General features: G+C 35.7%; 1 protein-coding gene across 5 annotated transcripts in view; it reads left to right on the forward strand.

Moving 5' to 3' along the window:
* The window catches only part of LOC150095598 (small glutamine-rich tetratricopeptide repeat-containing protein alpha-like), a 279,209-nt gene that overhangs the window by 59,239 nt on the left and 198,943 nt on the right, over positions 1 to 21,027 (forward strand). For all 5 annotated transcript variants that reach the window (XM_090410599.1, XM_090410600.1, XM_090410601.1 and 2 more), the window contains exon 3: positions 63 to 181. In XM_090410599.1, coding sequence (XP_090266725.1) covers positions 63 to 181 — 119 coding nt within the window. The remainder of the gene's footprint in view (positions 1 to 62; positions 182 to 21,027) is intronic.

Raw genomic sequence — 21,027 nt, forward strand, 5'->3', positions numbered from 1 at the left:
AAAAATGTATATATATATATATATATATATACACAGAAAGAAAGAGTGTTTTTCTGTTTTAGTTGCCATTCAATGTTTGGAAACGGCTTATAATGTCAATCCCAGTGATCCCAGTATGGCTAGCCTTTGTATTCCTCGAACTCTGTTAGACATCTTTACAGATGCTGCTAGGCCTTATCCGGTAGGTAGATCTAACTTAACCCATAGATAATTAAGGCAGTACAATTCAATTTTGTATCTACTTTTTTTTAAAATAAACACTGTGTGCTAGATTTTTATTTTGATAAAGAATTGCATTGTTTTTTTCCTCGATAGCTCACACCAGTCAGTTCCTTAATTGGTGCAATACACACAAAATATGTTATCAGAACTGTTCTGTAAAACTGTGGCTTGTCTGAATTTAAAGAAAAATAATTAAATCTGTGTAAAAAAAAAAAACCCTTGTCAAAATTGGACTTTATATCAGAGTGGATTAAGAATTATTTTATTTTTAAAATTTAACATGCAAATTTTTTGAAGCTTTGTTTCATATATTTTTAAAAATAGAACCATTTTAATTCTAGTATAAATTTTTTAATTATGGAATTAAGGAAAATGATTAAGTGATCTTGCATATAAGGAAGATAGTTACATGGTCTGTTTACATTTCACTTGTCTAGATTGTTGGATTAAGAAAATAAGACATTAGGACATAAATCTGAATGTAGCTCATAGATTATATGCTGTATGGAAATGACTGTATACAAGATAGTACTTAAAACAAAAACAATTTTAACTTATGGATGAGTGCTGGATGAGAAAAATAAACAGTTGATCAAAAACCATGGATATGAGTTATGAGGAAAATAAAGAGAGTAAATAGATGGAATCATCAGCAGAATCATATGAAAAATGAAGATACTAGACAAGAACTTGACATTGTTAGTATTCAACAATGTATGAATACAGCTAATCTTAGATGGTATTATCACTTAAACAGAATGGAAATGGAAAGATGAAGGTGGGTGCTTGGATAGCAAGAAAATTACTTGGAGAGATGGCCAAGATTTAGGTGGATTGATGTTTTGAAGCTTTGAAGGACCAAAATATATGATATGGTAGTATTGGATTCCTGCTGGTAAGTTATATAACTTACTAATTTGGAGGAAAATTGTTGCTAGGAAGTAAGTGGTAATGTAAATTTAATCATGGAGTACAGTCTGGATATTTAGATGTTAATACTCATGTTGATGTTTAATGGAGAAAACACATCTAAAAGTAATAATTAGCTAATTAAATTTATTTAGTTAATTAGAGCATAAGCTAATATTTTGCCTAAACCTGGAAGAACATAGAAAGTATATCCATCATCCGCACTACAGCTGTTTCGGGATGGCAGATTATGCCATCAATACAGATCACCGGATCCTATGGGGGCGGGGGAACCTCCCTTTTATAAGGAAACAGATACAAATCAGAGAGAGAGTATTCTTGGAATCTATGTCAGCGCTGCAAAATTTCTCAAATTGAAATAAATTTGGGAACATCATATTGCTAAAAGTCTTGGAGACAATTATTGTGAGACCTTCAGCAATCTAGATTCCACCACTTCACCTATAGAGGGTACCCCTTATGACCGTAGGAGCCAGCCTTTTGAAATCAGTTTATGTGTGCCTGCATGCATATGCTTTGTTTTTCTTTGTGCCTATGAAGATGGTTTGGTAACTAAGATTAAATATTGGCTTATAATCTAATTAGCTAAATAAATTTGTTAATTTATTTAGCTAATTAGATTATAAGTATATTACTTTTAGACATGTGGTTTCTCCATCAACACGTTTGCTGCCAACTACGAGTATACTTGTAGTTGGTACATGAGCCTCACAAGCCAATTACGAATATACTCGTATGTTGATTACCGACCTCCTATGCCAAGCACGAGTTAACCCATAGTATAAGCACATTAATTTGGACCCTTGGCTTGTGAATAAAGTGGAGACCACGTCTGGGGGCTTTGTAGAAGGAAAATAATTTTAACAAAAGTATAGTATATTATAAGAGGTATTGTTGCGTAAACTGTGTATTTATTAATGCAAATAATAAATTGAAAAAACTTCAAATTTTTTTTTTGAAGTTTTTTCAACATATACATATATTTATATACGATATCATCATCTGAGTTATGACTAGAGTCGTCTGTTGGATTATAATCCTGTTCGAAATCGGAACCAAATAATTCATTCCATTCATCATTGCTCATATTAGTGTAGGCTTCTAATTCTTCATCAGTAAGCTTTCTTTTACTGGCCATGGTGTAATTGAAGATTTTTATTTAGATAATTTTAAATAATTGTAGGACTAGATGCAATAAACCTTACTGCACTGAATGCTGCATATCACTGACTGAACTCAAGTTACACAGTCGTCAGCGCATGTAAGACATAGGTGGGGGTGATACGAGATTACTCATAGTTGGCGTATGAAACAAAATTCTGTCTGATAAGCCAGCTACGAGATAACTCATACTGACCTTGTAGGCTTTCAATAACAAACTATGCCCAAGGAGTGTGGCAGCGAATGTGTTAATATGGAGTATTGGCAGATTATCCAGTATATCCCTCAAGGATATACCTCAGGAAGTTGATAATGAGAGTGACTGGTTTGTATCATATGTGCACAAGCTGGATATTCCCCACAGTCTTAATGTACAAATTAAATACCAGTTGGCCAAGTACAGAGCCCTGTGGCACCATTGGTCACAGGGGTGATGAGATCTTGAAGCCTGCTTTGTGTAACAAAAGTACTTTCTCTTTCTACTCATTTCAGATCTTGCCAGAGCTGAGACTTATACAGCCTGGTCTAAGGCCACTGGTTCCCTTTTGCACTTGCTCATAAAACTCAGTCTGATATCCCATGGGCAGTATTCACATTGAGATTTTGTAATATCCTAATCACCTCCAAAGTTATTGCTCTTTAATTCACTATCCAGCCTGGTTGGCCGAGTGGTTAGCATATCCACTCTCCAGCCAAGAGGCTGCAGGTTCGAATCCTGCATAGGCATGGATGCTCGTGATTGCTCGTTCTCCCAATATGGACTGGGTCACCATGGGAGTAGTAGACCCAAAAACTTCCCTTAATGGGAGAGGCCTTCACCCTGCAGTGGGTAGAAATATAGGCTGTCAATTTTTTTTTTTAAATTCACTATCACCTATACATCAGTTACCTCCTTACCATCAGCATTCATTAACACCATACACAATCTTTCTTCCTTTTACTTGCTGCATACAAAGACCTCTCATTGGGATTTTCTTTGGCCTGCTCAACAAATTTCCTGTCATTTTGACTTCCTTATCAGGCTGGTCATCCTCTTGCATGTGTTCAATACTATTCATGAGCTTGCTGATCACTTTCCTCTTTATTCCTGCCACAACATTTTTTTTTTTTTTTTTTTTTTTCAATTGCTGCTTAAGTTTATTGGTTGGGGGAGGGGGGTTTTGCCTATGAAAATGAGTTGGTGACCCCACCCCATGTAAGGTTGTAAACCTATAGTTTATTAGTATTGTGGGTGGAATGATGCTATTAATTCATTCAACATCCACTTGATTTCTGATTCTCAGGTATGCAGCCTAATAATTTTTCTCTCGAACACTTGGTGACAATTTCTCATGACTGTTAACATCCTTCTCTTTCAGCTTCTTATGTTACTGCAGTACCATGCTGCCACCGAAGTTTGTCATAATCATTGTCTCTGTACTTCCATATATACTACTTTTTAACTGGAAATTTCATATGTTTAGCAACTTACAAGTTTGACTGCATGATTACTCTCCCCCAAGATGACAAGGTTCAATGCCCTCAAACCATAGATCACCTTGTCTGTCAGTATCAACCATGTTACAGTTCTTCAAGAATAAACGTATTAGTTGATAAGTCATTTTTTTTTATTTTATTTTATTTTTATTTTTTTTTATATACTGTATTTTCCGGTGTATAAGATGCTCCTATGTATAAGACACACCCAAGAAATTTAATACAATTTTCTGGAAAAAACCTAAACTTTAAAGTATGATTTAAAAAAAAAAATGGATAAAATAATAGGTAATTTTTAATAGTAAACTGACCTTTCAGAAACCTGCAAAACCCATGTCACTGTCATCTGACTCTTCTCTATCATCATTAATTTCTTATAATATAGAAATAATTTTGTCTTCATATTCTTTTGGCATTTTTTGACTGATTTTTGTTTTTGTATGCATAAAAAGTCCACTGCGTTTCATGAAACGGTAACACCATGACACACCACTTTTAAAATCTTCAATGTTACGTTTGCCAATTTTCTTGCACCCATTTCAAAACTTTGGTCTCTAGTTCTGGCCACTTCGCAATTTTTCCATGTTCCATGCACTTTTCTTTACGCAAATTGTACAAAATCTCCTTCTGACCACGCCAAGTTCTTAGCTAATGACACACTAGAAGTCACGTGACGGTCACACATCAATTTGATTGCACCATTAACCGCCTACAAAGATCTTGGAACATAAAAGGGAGTGCATATGACTTTGAAAAGAGGAAACAATCTTTACCTTCATTATATAAGACGCACCCCATTTTTAAGATGAATTTTTAAGGTAAAAAAGCGCGTCTTATACACCGGAAAATACGGTAGTTACTGTACTCAGCTTTTTGTAGTCATTTACAGTTAACGACATTAGAGATGACCATTGAAACTTGACTTGAAGTAAACTGTATTTTACTTAGAATTACCTGTATCAGAAACTAATAATAAATCAATAAATCTGTACATTATTTTATCAATAGATTTTTAATTTTGTTTGTGTACCAGACATACAGATGAGCTTCACTTTGGAATCATGTGTTGGGGAAGGAAGTGATAACTTTCTAGAGATCATAATTACCTCTAATGTCAGTGATAGATAGGAAGATTTGCTTCCAATTTCCCCATAAGGTCACAGCCAGGAAACATCTTCCTGTCTATATGCTGACACAAAGGCAATTATGCTCTCCAAGAATTTGTTGTGAAAGTGCTGGAGAGACATGAATATTGCATCATATCTAGTATTTTGATCTTTGTGAAAATCATGTATCTAATATGCTGGACTTGAAAATATATCTATTGTTCCTAGCTTCTTGGAAATCACAGAACATAGCTCATTGGTAGATTAGGCACCATAAATGTGCTCAGCAAGATCCTCGATATGTTTTGAAAGCCAACAGCATCAGAGTTAAGTACGTTAGGATTTTGATGTGAACGGACGTATTATTTTAGACTGAGCCTGATTAGTTTGTTTACAAGGTTTTTCACGAAACGCACATTGCACTGGCGCAGACACAGTTTGTTTCCTACTGTCTCCCCCTCTGCATGAAACATGCAAGAGGTCTAATGGCCGGCAGGCCCCCCCACCTGCAATGAGGACCAGTGGTGGATTTATGGTTTTATTTAGGGAGGTAGGATTTCAATCTGTGGCCAAGTGATTTTGTGACACTCCTTTTCCTTATCATAGGACAGCTAGTTGTATTTTATTGCTGGTAGACACCTAAGAGTGTCTACAGGATTTGCTAGTGGACCCTCAAAAGTCCCAAGGATTATCTGTAACCTGCTCTTGACACCTGAGCAATCTACTCTTTCTCCATCTGTGTCCTAACACATTTCTAAATTATTGTCATGGCAAAACTTTTGAATGAGGCCAAATTCGAGGAAGTATACAAGGAATTCCTCAGGCTAGGAAAGCTGCTGAGTGATAATTGGCCAGGAAAAGTCAAGCTCTTTGACACATCCCCCCCCCCCCCCCCAGCAGTCACAGAGGACAATATGGATGACATAAGTGAAGAGCCCATAACTCTGACACAATCAGATTTTGCACACTCCCCAAGTATGAAAGATGCTACTTCCCAAGACAGCAGTTATCAGACCTTGGAAACAGATACAGAATTCCAAATTGTCAAAAAGAAGAGGAAAATCTCCACCAATGTGGAAGAACCCAAAACAACAGGGATAGAAGCACTCAATGGTCCTAAAGAAAAGATACCACCAGTCATATTAAGGGATAAGGAAAAATGGATCCCTGTCTCGTCAGCCCTCAGAGAACAAAACATGTCATTCTCATGGGCCAAAAACTCAGATGAGGGAGTTAAAATACAACCCACTACAGTCATGGATTACAGACAGATGACCAGATTTATGGACAATGCTAATGTACCATATCACACCTTCACTTTACCCAGTGAAAAGAACCTGAAGGTAGTTCTACGTGGGATAGCTGAAGGTATCACTCCTGAAGATGTGACCACTGATCTCTCCAGACAGGGCCTGTCCCCAGTAAAAGTGAGCAGGATGCTCAGATCTGATAAAAGACCAATGCCTTTGGTGCTGGTGGAAATAAGCAACACACAAAAGCAGATCTATGAACTGACAGTAGTATGCGGACTCAAGATTTTAACTGAGTCTCTTAGGAAAAGAGCATCTGCAGGTCAGTGTCATAGATGGCAAAGGTTTGGACATGCCCAAAAATTATGTAAGGCAGCTTTCAGGTGCTTGAAGTGCGGCAAGGGACACCAGACCATCACATGCACAACTCCAGCCTGCTGTGCAAACTGCAGAGGACCTCACCCTGCCAACTACAAGGGATGCCTTTCCAACCCAAAAAATCGAGGATCAACAAAAGTCAATCTTGCTTCTCCATGTAACAATGTTTTAAGCAACCAAGCAGGTCGTCCCCCAGTCCGAAACACCTCGCCTTCAACCTCACAGGAAGAAACAACCATGACCAAAACATATGCTGAGGCTGCAAGAACTAAGCCTCCTACATCTCTCGAGCTAGAAAGCTCCAACATAGCATCAGTTTTAACAGCCTCACTTGCCACCATGCTGCAGGAATTTGCATTCCATGCAAATTCCTGCAGCAACAAAATATGCCCCTCACCATCTTCCAGAAAGAGATTCCTGCAAGGCACTCAAAACATTATAACAGCCATCTGTCATGAGTAATAAATTCAAACCAAAAGCTCTTAAGATAATGGCATGGAATGCAAATGGATTGATGAACAAGGTTTTGGAACTTCAAGAATTTGCAACTCGTCTCAGTGCTGATATCATCTTGATTGGTGAAACACACCTAAGACCTGCTAATAACCCAAAAATCCGTGGATACACTATGTACAGAAACGACAAAATTGGCACAAGAGGTGGAGGCACAGCCATATATATTAAGAGTTATTTGAATCATAATACAATAGACAAGCCCCAAACAGTAAACTTGGAGTGACTGGTGTGGAGCTACATACCTGCAATGCTGGGAGTCTGAAGATCTATGCTGTTTATAATCCTCCGAGCATTCCTCTGCTGACAACAGATCTGGACTCCATACTTGGTCCAAATGACTCCATAATAATAGCAGGAGATCTCAACTCAAAACACACAGCTTGATACAGCTCATCAATTAACACCAAAGGCCACACACTTTTCAACTTTGCAATGCTCAACTCTGTTGTTGTGGCCGGCCCTACCGAGCCCACCCACTTCAGCCCTTCAGGTAGCTCGGATGTACTAGACATTGTCATCTTTAAAAATATAAGATACCAATTCAAATTGGAATCAGTTAACGAATTATCTTCTGACCACAGTCCCATAGTGCTTAATATAGGTTCATCAGATCAATTCTCTCCTCTGCACACATTCATACCATGGGGCAAGTTAGCCAAGGTTCTTCCCGATCATATTGGTCCGGTGCCCAATATCAGTAAAAAGGAAGAGATTAACACAGCAGTAAATAACTTAATCATACAAATTCAGAAAGCAGTCAGACAATCTACTGTCTTCCACCCAACCAGCCGTATCCCTGAAGAAATCATGGAGCTAATCAGAGCCAGAAAGAGATACCACAATACCAGAGCCCCACAAGGGAAAAAAGTATTGAACAATCTAAACAGGCAGGTCCGGGAAGCTCTTCAAAAACACAGAAACCATCAATGGGAAACCAAATTGGCTAACATCAATACTGAAGATCATTCTGTATGGAAATTCTTAAGAGCAATCCGCACCAAAAAGCAATTCATACCCCCTATACAAACCAAGAAAGGGACAGTTCACAAAGATGAAGAGAAAGCTGAAGCACTAGTAGATAACTTAGAATCTCAGTGCAATCCATCTTATACAAATCTAAATATCAACCTTATGTACAAGATTCATCCTCATGTTAGGACAACCTTAAGACAGAACACTGTTAACTCCGAACATATCACTCTTACAAATCCAGCAGAAATGATAAATATCATCTCCCATCTAAACAGTAAAAAAGCTCCAGGACCGGATGGCATAACTAACAGAATAGTAAAACTACTCCCAAGAAAGGCTATAGTCCATCTCGTCAACATTACAAATGCCATCTTTAGATTCTACTATTTCCCTACTACATGGAAAACAGCCACCATCATGCCATTGAAGAAGCCAGGAAAAAATCTTCACCTTCCCGAAAGCTACAGACCCGTAAGCCTATTGTCCAGCCTCGGAAAGGTGACAGAGAAAGTGATCCTCTCAAGATTCCAAGCAGAAACAGATAAGTTAGGAATTCTGCCTAATGAACAGTTCGGCTTCCGTAAGGCCCATAGTACAGCTCAACAAGTGCACCGATTGGTAGAAATCATTACTAAAGGCTATAACTGGAAACCCAATACAGCTGCCATCGTCATCGGCACAGAGAAGGCGTATAGCATCAAGGCCTTCTCTACAAACTGATAAAATTTAACTTGCCAATCAAGTTAATAAATATAATACATTATTACCTGAAAAGACAGATATATGCAGGTCAGGGTCGGCGAAACGGTTTCAACCAGACGCAGGATCTCGGCAGGCATACCTCAGGGATACCTCTCCTGTTTTCAATCTATGTAGCGGACATCCCTCTGAACCCAAGAACAACATTCACTACATTATATGCAGATGATACTGCACTGATGGCAAGATCACTGAGCCCAAAACTGGCAACTAAAAGACTCCAAACCAGCATACACATTTTAGAAAAGTGGATGGCAGACTGGAGGATCCAAGTTAACTCCCATAAAAGCTCAGCTATATTGTTTACTAGAAAGAAAATCCATACCATGGAGGACATTTATTTATTGGGAGTAAAGATTCCATGACAGTTAAATATCTTGGAGTGATTCTGGATAGTAAACTCCTATTCAGCAAACATATAAGTTACATTACCTCAGATATCCAAAGTCTTAGCATAGCTCTACCCTATGATCAACAGACAAAGTAAATTGGACACGCAAGCAAAATTAACAATTTACAAGATGGCAATTCAACTGGTCATCACATATGCATCCCCAGCGTGGAGCCAAACCTGAATTCAAACATTCTAAAACTTCAGAGATTACAGAATAAGTGCCTGAGGATGATTCTGGATACCCCTTGGTTTATAAGAAACACCCAGATCCATAGAGAAGTTAATGTCCCTTATATCTCTTCCCTGCTCCTAAATCTAGCTGAGAAGTTCTTTACCAAGACAAGCAACCATCCAAACCCCTTAATCAAGGAAGCCTCGGAATATAATGAAGCAGAAAGTTACAAATATAAAAGACCAAAGTCTATCTTAAGTTCAGCTGAACACAGCTAACTTGACTGCCCTCAATGGGCGAGCATATAGCTCACAAACACTCCATTCAAAAGTTCTTTCATTACAAGACAAAAGGGGAATATGAAAAGCAATTTTGCTTCACCCATCTAGCCAAAAATGTTAATGTCATCAGAGTTATTTTCAATCTGCCTCACAAAATCATATCCATAATTACTTGGATGTGCATGCAGTATTAGTTTTCTATGTCAAATAGACTGGTTCAGAGAAATTAGGCAAAAAAAAAGAAGAAAAACACGCTGAACAAGATAAAGTGCACAAGCATGATAGTTTTTATCCCATGAGGCATAACATTACTTGGACTGAGGCAAAATGGGGCCATGTTCAAAAAATTCAGAAAATCTGCAGAGATGATAGGCACTCCTACCCAGTATAAGAAAAGAAAAAAAAAATCAAGGCAATGATTCCCAACATTTGCCCAAATTTGATAAAAACTTTATCAATTTATTTTTTCATTATTTCACTAGGATATGAAGCATATTTTTTTATGTGTGTCTGATTTAGTGAAGAAGCTAATTGAACCAAAGACAATAATGAGTATTCTATGTTTGTGTTAGGTGACGTCTGTAATTATGTTACATGTGTTTGCATTAAGTCTGAAGATTCATGAAGTAGTTGATCCTAGTGATATAATAAAAAAATAAATGGGCAGAAGCATTGAAAATATCAGCTGCATTGTGAATGGAGAACCTATAGAACAAGTAAAACATTTCAGCTACTTAGGCACGATTTTTAGTGAAGATGGTCAATTAAATATCGAAATAGACAACAGAATCAACAAAGCTAGTATGGTAGGAAGTCAATTGAGTAAATTCATATGGAATAAGAGAGAAATTAGTCAAAACACTAAATTAGCTGTATATATACAAGACAGTGTTCAAACCAATTTTAACTTATGGATCTGAGAGCTGGGTCAGAAGTAAAACACTTGACGAAAGACCAGAGACCGCAGATATGAGAGTCCTGAGAAAGATTAGGGACGTGAACAGATAGCATCAATGGCAATATCATTGATGCCATCTGTTCATGGCAATATTAAAAACGAGGATATTAGGAAAGAACTTGACATCGTCAGTATCCATGAATGCGTTAGCAGAGCTAATCTCTAGTGGTATGGTCACTTGAACAGAATGGGCGAGGAAAGATTAGCCAAACAAGTGTTCTCTGCCAGGTTGGCAGGAAAAAGTCCCAGAGGAAGACTAAGATATAGGTGGATTGATACAGTAAAAAGTGCCTTAGAAGATAGATATATAAATATAAGATGTGACGATGTTGTAGCTTTGACAGGTAACAGATTGATTTGGCAGAAAATTGTAGGTAGGAAGTTAGTAATGATATAAATTTTTCATGTAGTATTATCATATCCTGTACACCCCTTGAGGGTAAATGTCAGGAATTTGATGATGATGTTTTGAGGATAAGCATTCTCTGATAGAGATTTAGATATAAGGGAAAGTTCTGTACGTTCTATTCACGCTTCATGCGTATCATTTTACGCGAACATTTCCAATTTTGTCTAACTGTTGTTAACCGTTTCTGCATTCCTTTGTTTTTTTGCATTTACTAGTAGTTTTTTTTACCTTCTCGTCTTGACAAAGCTAGTCAGTTACAGCTAGCGAAACTAGTAGACGTTTTTGTATATATGTGTATCTTGTAATCCAAATAGTATGTGTTAACATATTACATTTATTGACAGTTTGCAAAAGTTAAAAGAAGCATTTTATTTAACATATTAAAAGAAAGACAAATACCAAATAATATTCTAAAAGCTATCATAAGTATATATGAAAATAAACAAATACAAATAAGATTAAATTATGAACTATCATGTACGAGAGAGATAAACCAAGGAGTCCAACAGGAATGTCCTTTTAACAACTCTTTTTAATATTTATCTAAATGAAATAATAATAAAATGGAATTAAAATTTCCATTAGACTTTTTTCTACTGTGAACTTAAACACACTCCTTTTTGCTGATGAGCAAATAATAATTACAAATTCTGAAGATAACTTACAGAAAGATATTTTAAATTTAAATGAGATAGCCAAAGATTATGGAATGATAATATCAACAGAAAAATCAAAAATGATGGCCTTTAAAGGACAAGATCCACTAAGAACTAAAATAGTAATAGAGAACAAGATTTTAGAACAGATGAATTCATTTAACTACCTAGGATGTATGATTACATATGAAAATGAAAAAAAATATAAACCTAAAAATTGCAAAATATTTAAAAATAACAAGTGTAATTAACTCTCTGTTTAAACCCCTAGTTCAAAAACAAACCAGACTAAAAGTATACAATACATTAGCCCTACCAGTCCTATTGTATAGAAGTGAAATCTGGACAATAAAACAAAGAGCAAAGAAAGATTAATAACAGCTGAAATGAAGTTTACATCTGCAAAGTGTACTCTGTTCGCATAAGAAATTATGAACAATTAAACCAGGAATCAGTAATAAAAAAAATTAAAAAAATATGAACATAAATGGATGGAACATGTTGAAAGAATGAAAACAGAAAGATGACCAAAACAAGCCTTGAATTACAAACCATTAGGAAAAAATCTTAAGAGATTCAACGATGATTTCTTAGGCCAGAACAGGCCACTCCAGGCCTAAATTCTTGACAAGAATGATTCTGATGATTTATATTTCACTTTGTTTTCTAAAGAATTTTCTTTTATTCACTGACTAACTGATCCCTCCTGTTTCGCTGAGGTGAACTTATACTGCCAGTGGTTCACTTCAGGGTGTTTACTCAAGTATTTGGTGGTGGTGCTTTCATCATGGTGTAGAATTGTTAGCATTTAAGACTTCTTTGTAAACAACATAAGTTTTATCATCCTCGACAAAAATAATTAAATTCTCAGGACTGCTAACTGAAGAACATGCTACGTATAACCCCATTTCTGAAAAATTCACCTCTTAAATCTAAACCTATATATTTGAGTGTCTGTCCTTGAGCTTTATTAATTGTCTTTGCAAAGTGAACTCTTAATGAAAATTGTAACTGTTTGAATGCAGATGGAATGAAGACAGTTTCTCTGATACTAGAACCTGTAATTATCACAGCTTCTATCATATTCTGTTTAAACAGTTTTACTTGAAGCCTAGTTCCATTGCAGAGATTTGGGGTGTAACATAATAGGAACACCTATTTTCAATTTAATTTCATGACCAGGCAATCCAGGTGGATTAAGTGAATTTAAAAATTCATTGGGAAAATGCACTGCATCATCTACATCCACAGGAGTATCTAATGATTTGTAAACATTAACAGATCCATTAACTCTATTAAGAACCAACTCATTCATTACTGACATGGCATCATTTTGAGGTGCATGGATTGCTGTCTCTCTCCCTGAACCAAGAAAGTGACTTTTCTGTTATGTTCTCAATAGATGGGTAGACACTGTACAACTGAAGTTCAGACAATTTTTCCAATATTTAGGTGTGTTAATATAATTTTTCTGTCTCTTTGCTGTACTTCACCATTGCCAATTTTTAACATTTTGGGGGAGAAAGAATGTGCATTAGTCTCCATGTAGGTGAACACGCATATAGGTTTTTAGAGAAAACTTCTCTATATAATGCCATAGCGATGATTTCTTAAGGCAGGTATTCACTTCGTCTGCCCTGGTTCTGTAGGATACAATGGGCAGGGTTTGTTGAAAATCACCAGCAAATACAACAGTTATCCCATCCATTCTTTGATCATCTTATCTGATATCCCTCAGTGTTCTGTTGACCGCTTAAACAGATGTTTTATGGAATATTGTACATTCATACCAAATAATCAAAGAAATCTTTTGTAATAATTTCGACAAATTACTTTGTTTAAATTAAGGGGATATTAAATCCCACATATGGGATTTAATATCCCCTTAATTTAAATAATGTTACATCACCAAAGTGAAGCCTATTGGCTCTTTATTTTAAATAAAAAATTACTTTGTTTTGATATATTGCACATCGATGTATCATTAGTCACATTTGTAAGTGATACTTTGAAAGTAGAATGAGCAGTTCAACCACCTTGCTATAGAATAGCTACTATACCTGAGTATGCCAGAGCGATTTTACCTTGACTTCTCAAATTAGCTAATAACAAATTTAGTGAAAAATTTTCTCAATACCACCTGAAGCATCCAAGAAAAAGTCTCCCTGATTGATTTTCACAGCTTGTTAAAATGTAGCGATAAACTTCTGCTTGATCTGAAGTTAGTGATTGTTCGTGATGACTTAAAAAATCCCAAAGTTCGTTGAAATTGTATGACGTTTCCCGGATTAAATCTGTATCTTGAGGCTAATGATTGTTTGGTATCGGCAGACTGAAATCTAACACTTTTTTTATGTATTGACTTGACGATTGGTTCAAGTCTCAGCAATGCTTCCTTAAACTGAACCTGAGAATGAGTAGAATGTTTTTCATGTAAGATATCTTTCGAAACATGATTTTTGTAAGTTGACCATAGTGATAGAGGGTCGGTCATGTTGCAGTGAACCAACATCACAGCATACAAAAGATGCAAAGATGATGGTGAGTTTGAAATTATTGCATTGCCAAGACAATTGGACCAGCGAGAATCATCTTCTATCAAATTCGAAGTCTTAATTGCATCCCATATGTCAGATGTACGACACCATTTACTTTTTTTAGGTCACTGAATGATTTTGGTTCTTTCACACGCATTAAGATCATTCATAAATAAAAGCATTCATCATTATTGATATATTCATTATAAATACGACCTAGACCATTGCTCTTTTTCATACCAGGATAACTGCCCACATGGCATCCTGTCGTTTTGGTTGAAATTTGTTTTGATGCCAGGTGTAGTATGTAGGTACCTCGTTATAGGTCAGCATTTGGACAAAATTATCTTCAATGCATAGCTTAAAAAATGCTGTTAATGTTGTGACCCTTGGTGACTTCGCTATGCTGAGTGCATTACGTTTTCTGAAGTATACTCTTTGACCATTTTTGAGATGAACTACGGTTGGATGGTGCTCATGAATATTAAAAGATATCTGCTAAATGGCTTCAGAGGTACTGATGTATCGTATGGTTTGGTATAGATGTACATCTATACCAAATCTTCACTATACCAATCTTCGCTACTTTCAGTTTGAAAAAAAAAATGTATCTTGGTCTAAGCCCTTGTTGATATACTTGCATACATACTTGATGGATTTCATGGAACTGCAAATTTCAACATTTTTGTGTGCATTAAAGATTTGCAATAAAACCGGATTATATATCCATCCTCACCTGTTTGAGTTTCACTGATAAATGATCTTTGATATCTCTTCATGCACTTTCCTGACTTCATGCATGGTCTCATGCATCAAAACATATGATGCATGAGACCATGCATCATATGTTTTGTTATATTGAACAGTTCTTTGTCACGTTAAGGAGAATGTATCTTGGCGCTTATAATTGAATACATTTCATGACTCCTGATTTTATCCTCAGGCCAAACAAATATGTGAGCATGTGGCAATCCTCTTTCTTTGCCATTCTACTGAATATATATAGCACTTCCATAATCCAAAAATCTTGTGCATTGTGATGAGATTCATCAATTTCATTAGCTTGCTGTGAAAAACTCTTGCAGTGATGTTGGGCCTGTCATAAGGCTTGTTACTCGATACAAAATCTCCAAAATCTCTGGCCAATTAATCTTGCACATGAAGGTGATGAAAAAGTCAGCGTCACCATACGCTTTAACATAGACCATTGTATCCTGAGTTTTTTTGTGGAAATTTCTATGAAAGAAGTAGGTAATATCTGAATTTTTTGGCAGTGTTTGAAGCATTTTCATCACCATGCAATGCATCTCACATACATGCAATGCATGTATGTGAGACACTCAGACTCAATTTTAGCATGCATGTCAATCCAGTATTGATTGATGAGTTGGCCATATCTATGTAGTAGATTTAAATTTTCCATCCATACCTTCATGCGATACACTTAAAAATTCATTGCTGTAATGGTTTATCTATTTGTAGGTTCTCCACTTCCTGGATTTGTTTGTGGTAAATCAATGCAATATCCATCCCCTCCTCTGCAAAATAAAAGTGGATATTGGAGTGCATCATAGGATCTATGTGGCTTGCATATCTGTTTCAGTCAGTTGCTTCCATGTAAGATTATGTCTCTGTGGTTAAATTCTTGCCCAGTAATGACAATTGCTACTTCATTAGCTGTGGGCACATTGAATCTGCCTGCATATATCCTTTTAGTACTTGGTTTGCATGAATGGCTAGTCTTACTTCTTGCACATTGTTAGCATTCTCTATAGCTGACTTAAAAGTTTGTATATGTATGTTATGCTGATGTAACATTCCTTGTAAATCAAATGCAATTTCTGAGTTTAACCCTGTGATCTGTCTACAATGGAAAACTGCTTGTTCATGTAGGTTTGAAATGAAATAAATTTGTAAAAATTTATGATCATTTGGTTCACCTGGCAACAAACTTCCAGCCAAATGCTACACTTGACCTTGCACCTCGAAAATAGGCATGAACCCCCTTTCAACTATTTGCTTCCCACCAAATGATGCAATTTGAAAAGCAGAATTGTAAGCTTGAATAGTTTTAATAAATTGATGATACCGAATGTTGCATTGCAATGAGTGATAATAATAGTTCAGGAGGCGCTGTGATTTCATTTAGTTTCATCTTTCCATTCAAAGAACACATTCTTTGGAGATCATGTCTGTATTTAATAAATAGTACCAATCACCACAACTATTGTAATAGTGGAATATCTTATATTACAATTGTAAGAGAAAGCAGACTTTTCCTCTTTATTCCAAGAAACTTTGATAATTTCACTCTGTCTATTTACTCTCATGCTTTGCTGCAGGAGTCGAGTGACTTATAGAGCTTGTTCTTGGTCGTAGCATATTGAAAAAAAAAAAACCTGCTAATTATTATGAAACTGGTAATAATGAAATAACTTAATAGCACAATATCTGACAATAGAATTTAACAATATCACCACTATTTTGTGGCCAAATATTTAAATTGAAAATGGACACTTTATATATAAGCACCAGAGGGGACGGAACCCCTTTTTGATTTTCAAAATTCGAGTCATCAGAATTCAAGAACCGGCCTACCAGTCCAGAACTTGGGGGGGGTCAGGGGAAGAACCCCCTTCGAGTTATCAGAATTCAAGGAGAACCGGCCTACCAGTTCGGAACTCGGTGGTTGGGCATCAGGGGCAGAACCCTTCCCCTTTCAAGTCTTTGAAATTCGAGACATCAGAATTCAAGGAGAACCGGCCTACCAGTCCGGAACACGGGGGGATTGGGTGCCGTATGTGCCAGGGGGCGAAGCCCCCTAGTAGTAATATATACACACAAATAATTTCTGATCATCATCATTGGAATTATCCACTCATTTGTGGATCCTATAATTTTTTTTTCTTTTGGCTTTTCTGTCAATCAGCAGATGTATTCCACTTCTTATAATACGTTAAAAGGATTCATTTTTAATTCAGTAATAGATGGATTGTTACTTACTATGTTTGTTCTCTCAGAAGACTGGGATAAAAATGTTTCCATAGTTTGGGGAGAAAAAAAAAACCCTCTCAACTCCCTGTTTTTTTTACAGAAGTCCTAAAGTCCTGTTTTCAAATTTTCGGTTTCAAAAAAAAAAAAAAAAAAAAAAAAAATTGCAAAAGCCGTTAATAATGCAGTGATTGGGTGCAGAAAACAAACAATTTATATATGGCAAATTTTCTAGAGCAAATAAAGATGTGTGTATGTTGAAAGTTTTTCCACTTGGTTATAATATAAATTAAAGATACCGAGAAATTATATACTTCGTTTAATCCTTTATCCAAGTGCAAGTTTGAAAATACTTCAGGTGCAAACAAAGCTTGCACCTGAAGTATTTTCAGGACTGGGGCAACTTGTGGTAAAGGTGGTTGGACTTCACATCACTTGCCTTAGTATCCCATAATGTGAAACACATCTTTTTGCAGACATGTATAATGCTATGCATTATGGGAAGGGTCACTACCCAGACCAGTTTCAACCTTTATTGAGGTCTCATCAGTGGGAACCAGACCCAGGGGTGATACTTAGATTGAAGTAATGCAGAAGTCATATTTTTCTATATGAGTTGCCAAGGTGTCGCACCTTATTTTTATAATACTCTGGATTAGAGATAGATGTTGAAAGTTTTTCCACTTGGTTATAATATAAATTAAAGATACCAAGAAATTATATACTTGGTTTAATCCCTTATCCAAGTGTAAACAAACAAAGTTTGCACCTGAAGTATTTTCTGGACTGGGGCAACTTGTGGTAAAGGTGGTATAACTTCACATCACTTGCCCAGTCCTGAAAACACTTTAGGCACAAACTTTGTTTGCTTATGTGTGTGTGTGTGTTTATATATAACTTGAAAACAGTTGAAATTGTATATGAGATTTTCATTATCATTAAGACAATTCACAAATGCTAACTTTATAAATACAATTCTACCAAAAAAGTTGTACCAACATGCTATATAAACTATGTGCTGAAGGGAGTTTCCATTGGCAGTGACTGCCCAACATTGTGTTAAACATAGACCCTGCGCACGAGTCCGGGAACCAGTAATTTGAAACAGCTGTCAGGTCAGCAAAACCCAATAAAATGTGAACATTTGAGTTCCTAGTCAGAGTTCATATCATGTTATGATTTTGAAGGTTATTTTCAAATAAGTTCACTGGTCTATAGGTGGATTGATACAGTAAAAAAGTGCCTTAGAAGACAGAAATATAAGATCTGATAATGTTGGAGTCTTGACAGGTAACAGATTGTAGATAAGAAGTTAGTGGTGATTTAAGTTTTTCATGTAGTACTATCATATTCTGTACACTCTTTGAGGGTACATGTCAGGAATTTGATGATGATGGTTATGATGATTACAATATCTTGTGATATTGTTATTTTCTATCTATATAATCTTATATGAAGATACAGGATTCTTGTCTGAATCCTGCAATCTACTTCACCAGAATGAGACTAACCCTGTGAATTTCCTTGCTACCAAAATGCAGTCCTGTTTAATTTCCTGTAAGAAAGATGTTGCAACCTTTGATGTTGCTTAAGTTTATTACTAATCTAAATAACTAGATATTTCATTCTGAAATTCACAGATCTTCTTTACATAAGATAATGCAAAAAGAAAAAAAAAGATGAAATAACAATAGTGGATTTTGTATGCAAGAAATGAGCTGCATGTGTTTGTTTTTTGCTTATGAAAACCACACTCAAATTTGTTTACAATTAATAAAGATAAGAATTTCCTATATCTTTGGTATGGAAAGAGTCATTACAGTTCAGAATGTACAAGTGCTTTTTAGCATTCTCCGAATAAGTGCTCAAATTTGAAATAACACCTTAATAAATGGCTGATCCTCAACCAGAATGCATTCTGTGATCAGTGTTGACTCTGTGCTGTGTTGGACCAGACTTATGAGGGTTTTTTTTATACAGAGAATGTAGGGCTGATTTTCTGGCAATCTCTAGATGAAATGTGCTTTGACAAAAATATGAGAGAATATAATCAAGAGAGGCCTGATAAACACCTGGGAGAAGGAAATAGGAGACTGCTTATCCTTGGATTGGTTGGACGTAACATGCAGAAGAGTATTGGCAAGAAAGAAAGTAAGCAGCAAGTTGTACTTTTTCCAGATCTTTGTAATGTATTAGATGAGGGATTCCAGCAATTTAAAGGATATTGTGTATGCAGGTCTGGGGTTCTTAGGAACACTTGTAAGTGCCTATGTACCAACAGATCTTCTTTGAGCTGAAACTATTTTGCTGCATGATTCTCTAGAATAGTCCAGTTCTAGTTTAAGGTGAGAAGGGTCAGAGAAGGCGTGTGCTTTATTGAGAAGCTTTTTAAAAACTTAAGATCTCCAAACAAGATGTACTTTCTCTTCTTGGACTGGTTTACATGTCTAACCTTTCCTAGCACAAACATCCCATTTATAGTAGTCTTCATTCTCCAAAAAAAAAAAAAGACCAGGTTTTCTTTTCCATTGAAGAGGTTACTTGTCACCTATAGAACTACTAATGCTATATAATCCCTGTAAAGGATACATATGTAGAAAAATATAGAATTTTATTCATAAACACTCTAATTTATTTCATCAATGTAACATGGACATCATCAGGGGGTAATATATATAAACAATCAACATTAGTCACTTCCCAAAACTTAAGATGTAGTCAGAGTGTTTAAGGTTTAGAAGATTTTTTAGTGCTTCACATGTTTCAAGGAAAAGATGTTTCAAATTGTCCAATTTGAACTTTTTGGAATGAAGAATCTTTGTCTCATTCCAAAGAATTCTATGGCTAGTATCAATATCATGAGAAGTAAAACTAGACTCATTGGAATTCAAAAATGTAATATAGTCATGATGTTCTTGGATTCTAATCAAAGCAGAGTGGCCATTGTGTCCAAAATAACAAAGATGAAATGAGCAGGGTACTTGATAAAAACCTGGTAAGGAGAGAGGTGGTAGTGTATTCTTTGTAGATATTAAGAAAGAAGACAGATTCTGAGCTGGATTGAAGGAAGTGTATTGATTGAATTTGCAAAGAATACATGCTATTTGATTTCATATTAGACTGTAATCTGGCTAATGGATGATAATGATCAATAATTTTTTGAATGGTAGTTTCGTTGTGTTAGATTAGACATTAGATTGCTTTTAATTTTATTCAGTTCATCTAACAAAAGGGAATCAGAAGAGCAGATCAATGAATTTTATGTACAAGACTTGATAATACTTGTTTTCTGTGATGAATGATGGTGTGAGGACAAGGGAATGTATGCCAGTAAAGGTTGGTTAATAAACTGAAAATTCAGCATGACCAATAGGCTTTCGAATTATTAAGGTATCCACAAAGGGTAGAAAATTGTTGGATTCATGTTCAACTGTAAACATAATATGGAAATACAAAGAGTTTATTTTTCTAGGAACTGAAGTAATTCTGACTTTAAGTGGGATCAAACAGCAAAGATATCAACAAAACGCAGCCATGTAAGAGTTAGAGCTAAAATAGTGTGAAAGAGTGAATTTATTAGTGAATTAATATAAAATTTATTAGATGCTTTATAAAATAATGAAATAGGACTACCAATTACTGTTCCTTCGATTTGTTTGAACAACTTGTTCCACCATATGAAATAGCCTGCATTGATGGTAAATTTAAATAAGCTAACAATGTCTTTGGGAAATCAGATTGCAAAAATTGAAGAGTCTTTCTTAGTGAAATATTGATAAATAGGGAGACTACATCAAACGAAACCATAATCTCATTATTAGTCAGATATAGAATTTTAATTTTCTCTTTAAAGTTGAGG

This window comes from Typopeltis vanoorti, chromosome 20 (genome assembly GCF_054136105.1).
Source record: "Typopeltis vanoorti isolate ZY-2024b chromosome 20, IOZ_Tvanoo_1.0, whole genome shotgun sequence".
Classification (NCBI taxonomy): Eukaryota; Metazoa; Arthropoda; class Arachnida; order Uropygi; family Thelyphonidae; genus Typopeltis; species Typopeltis vanoorti.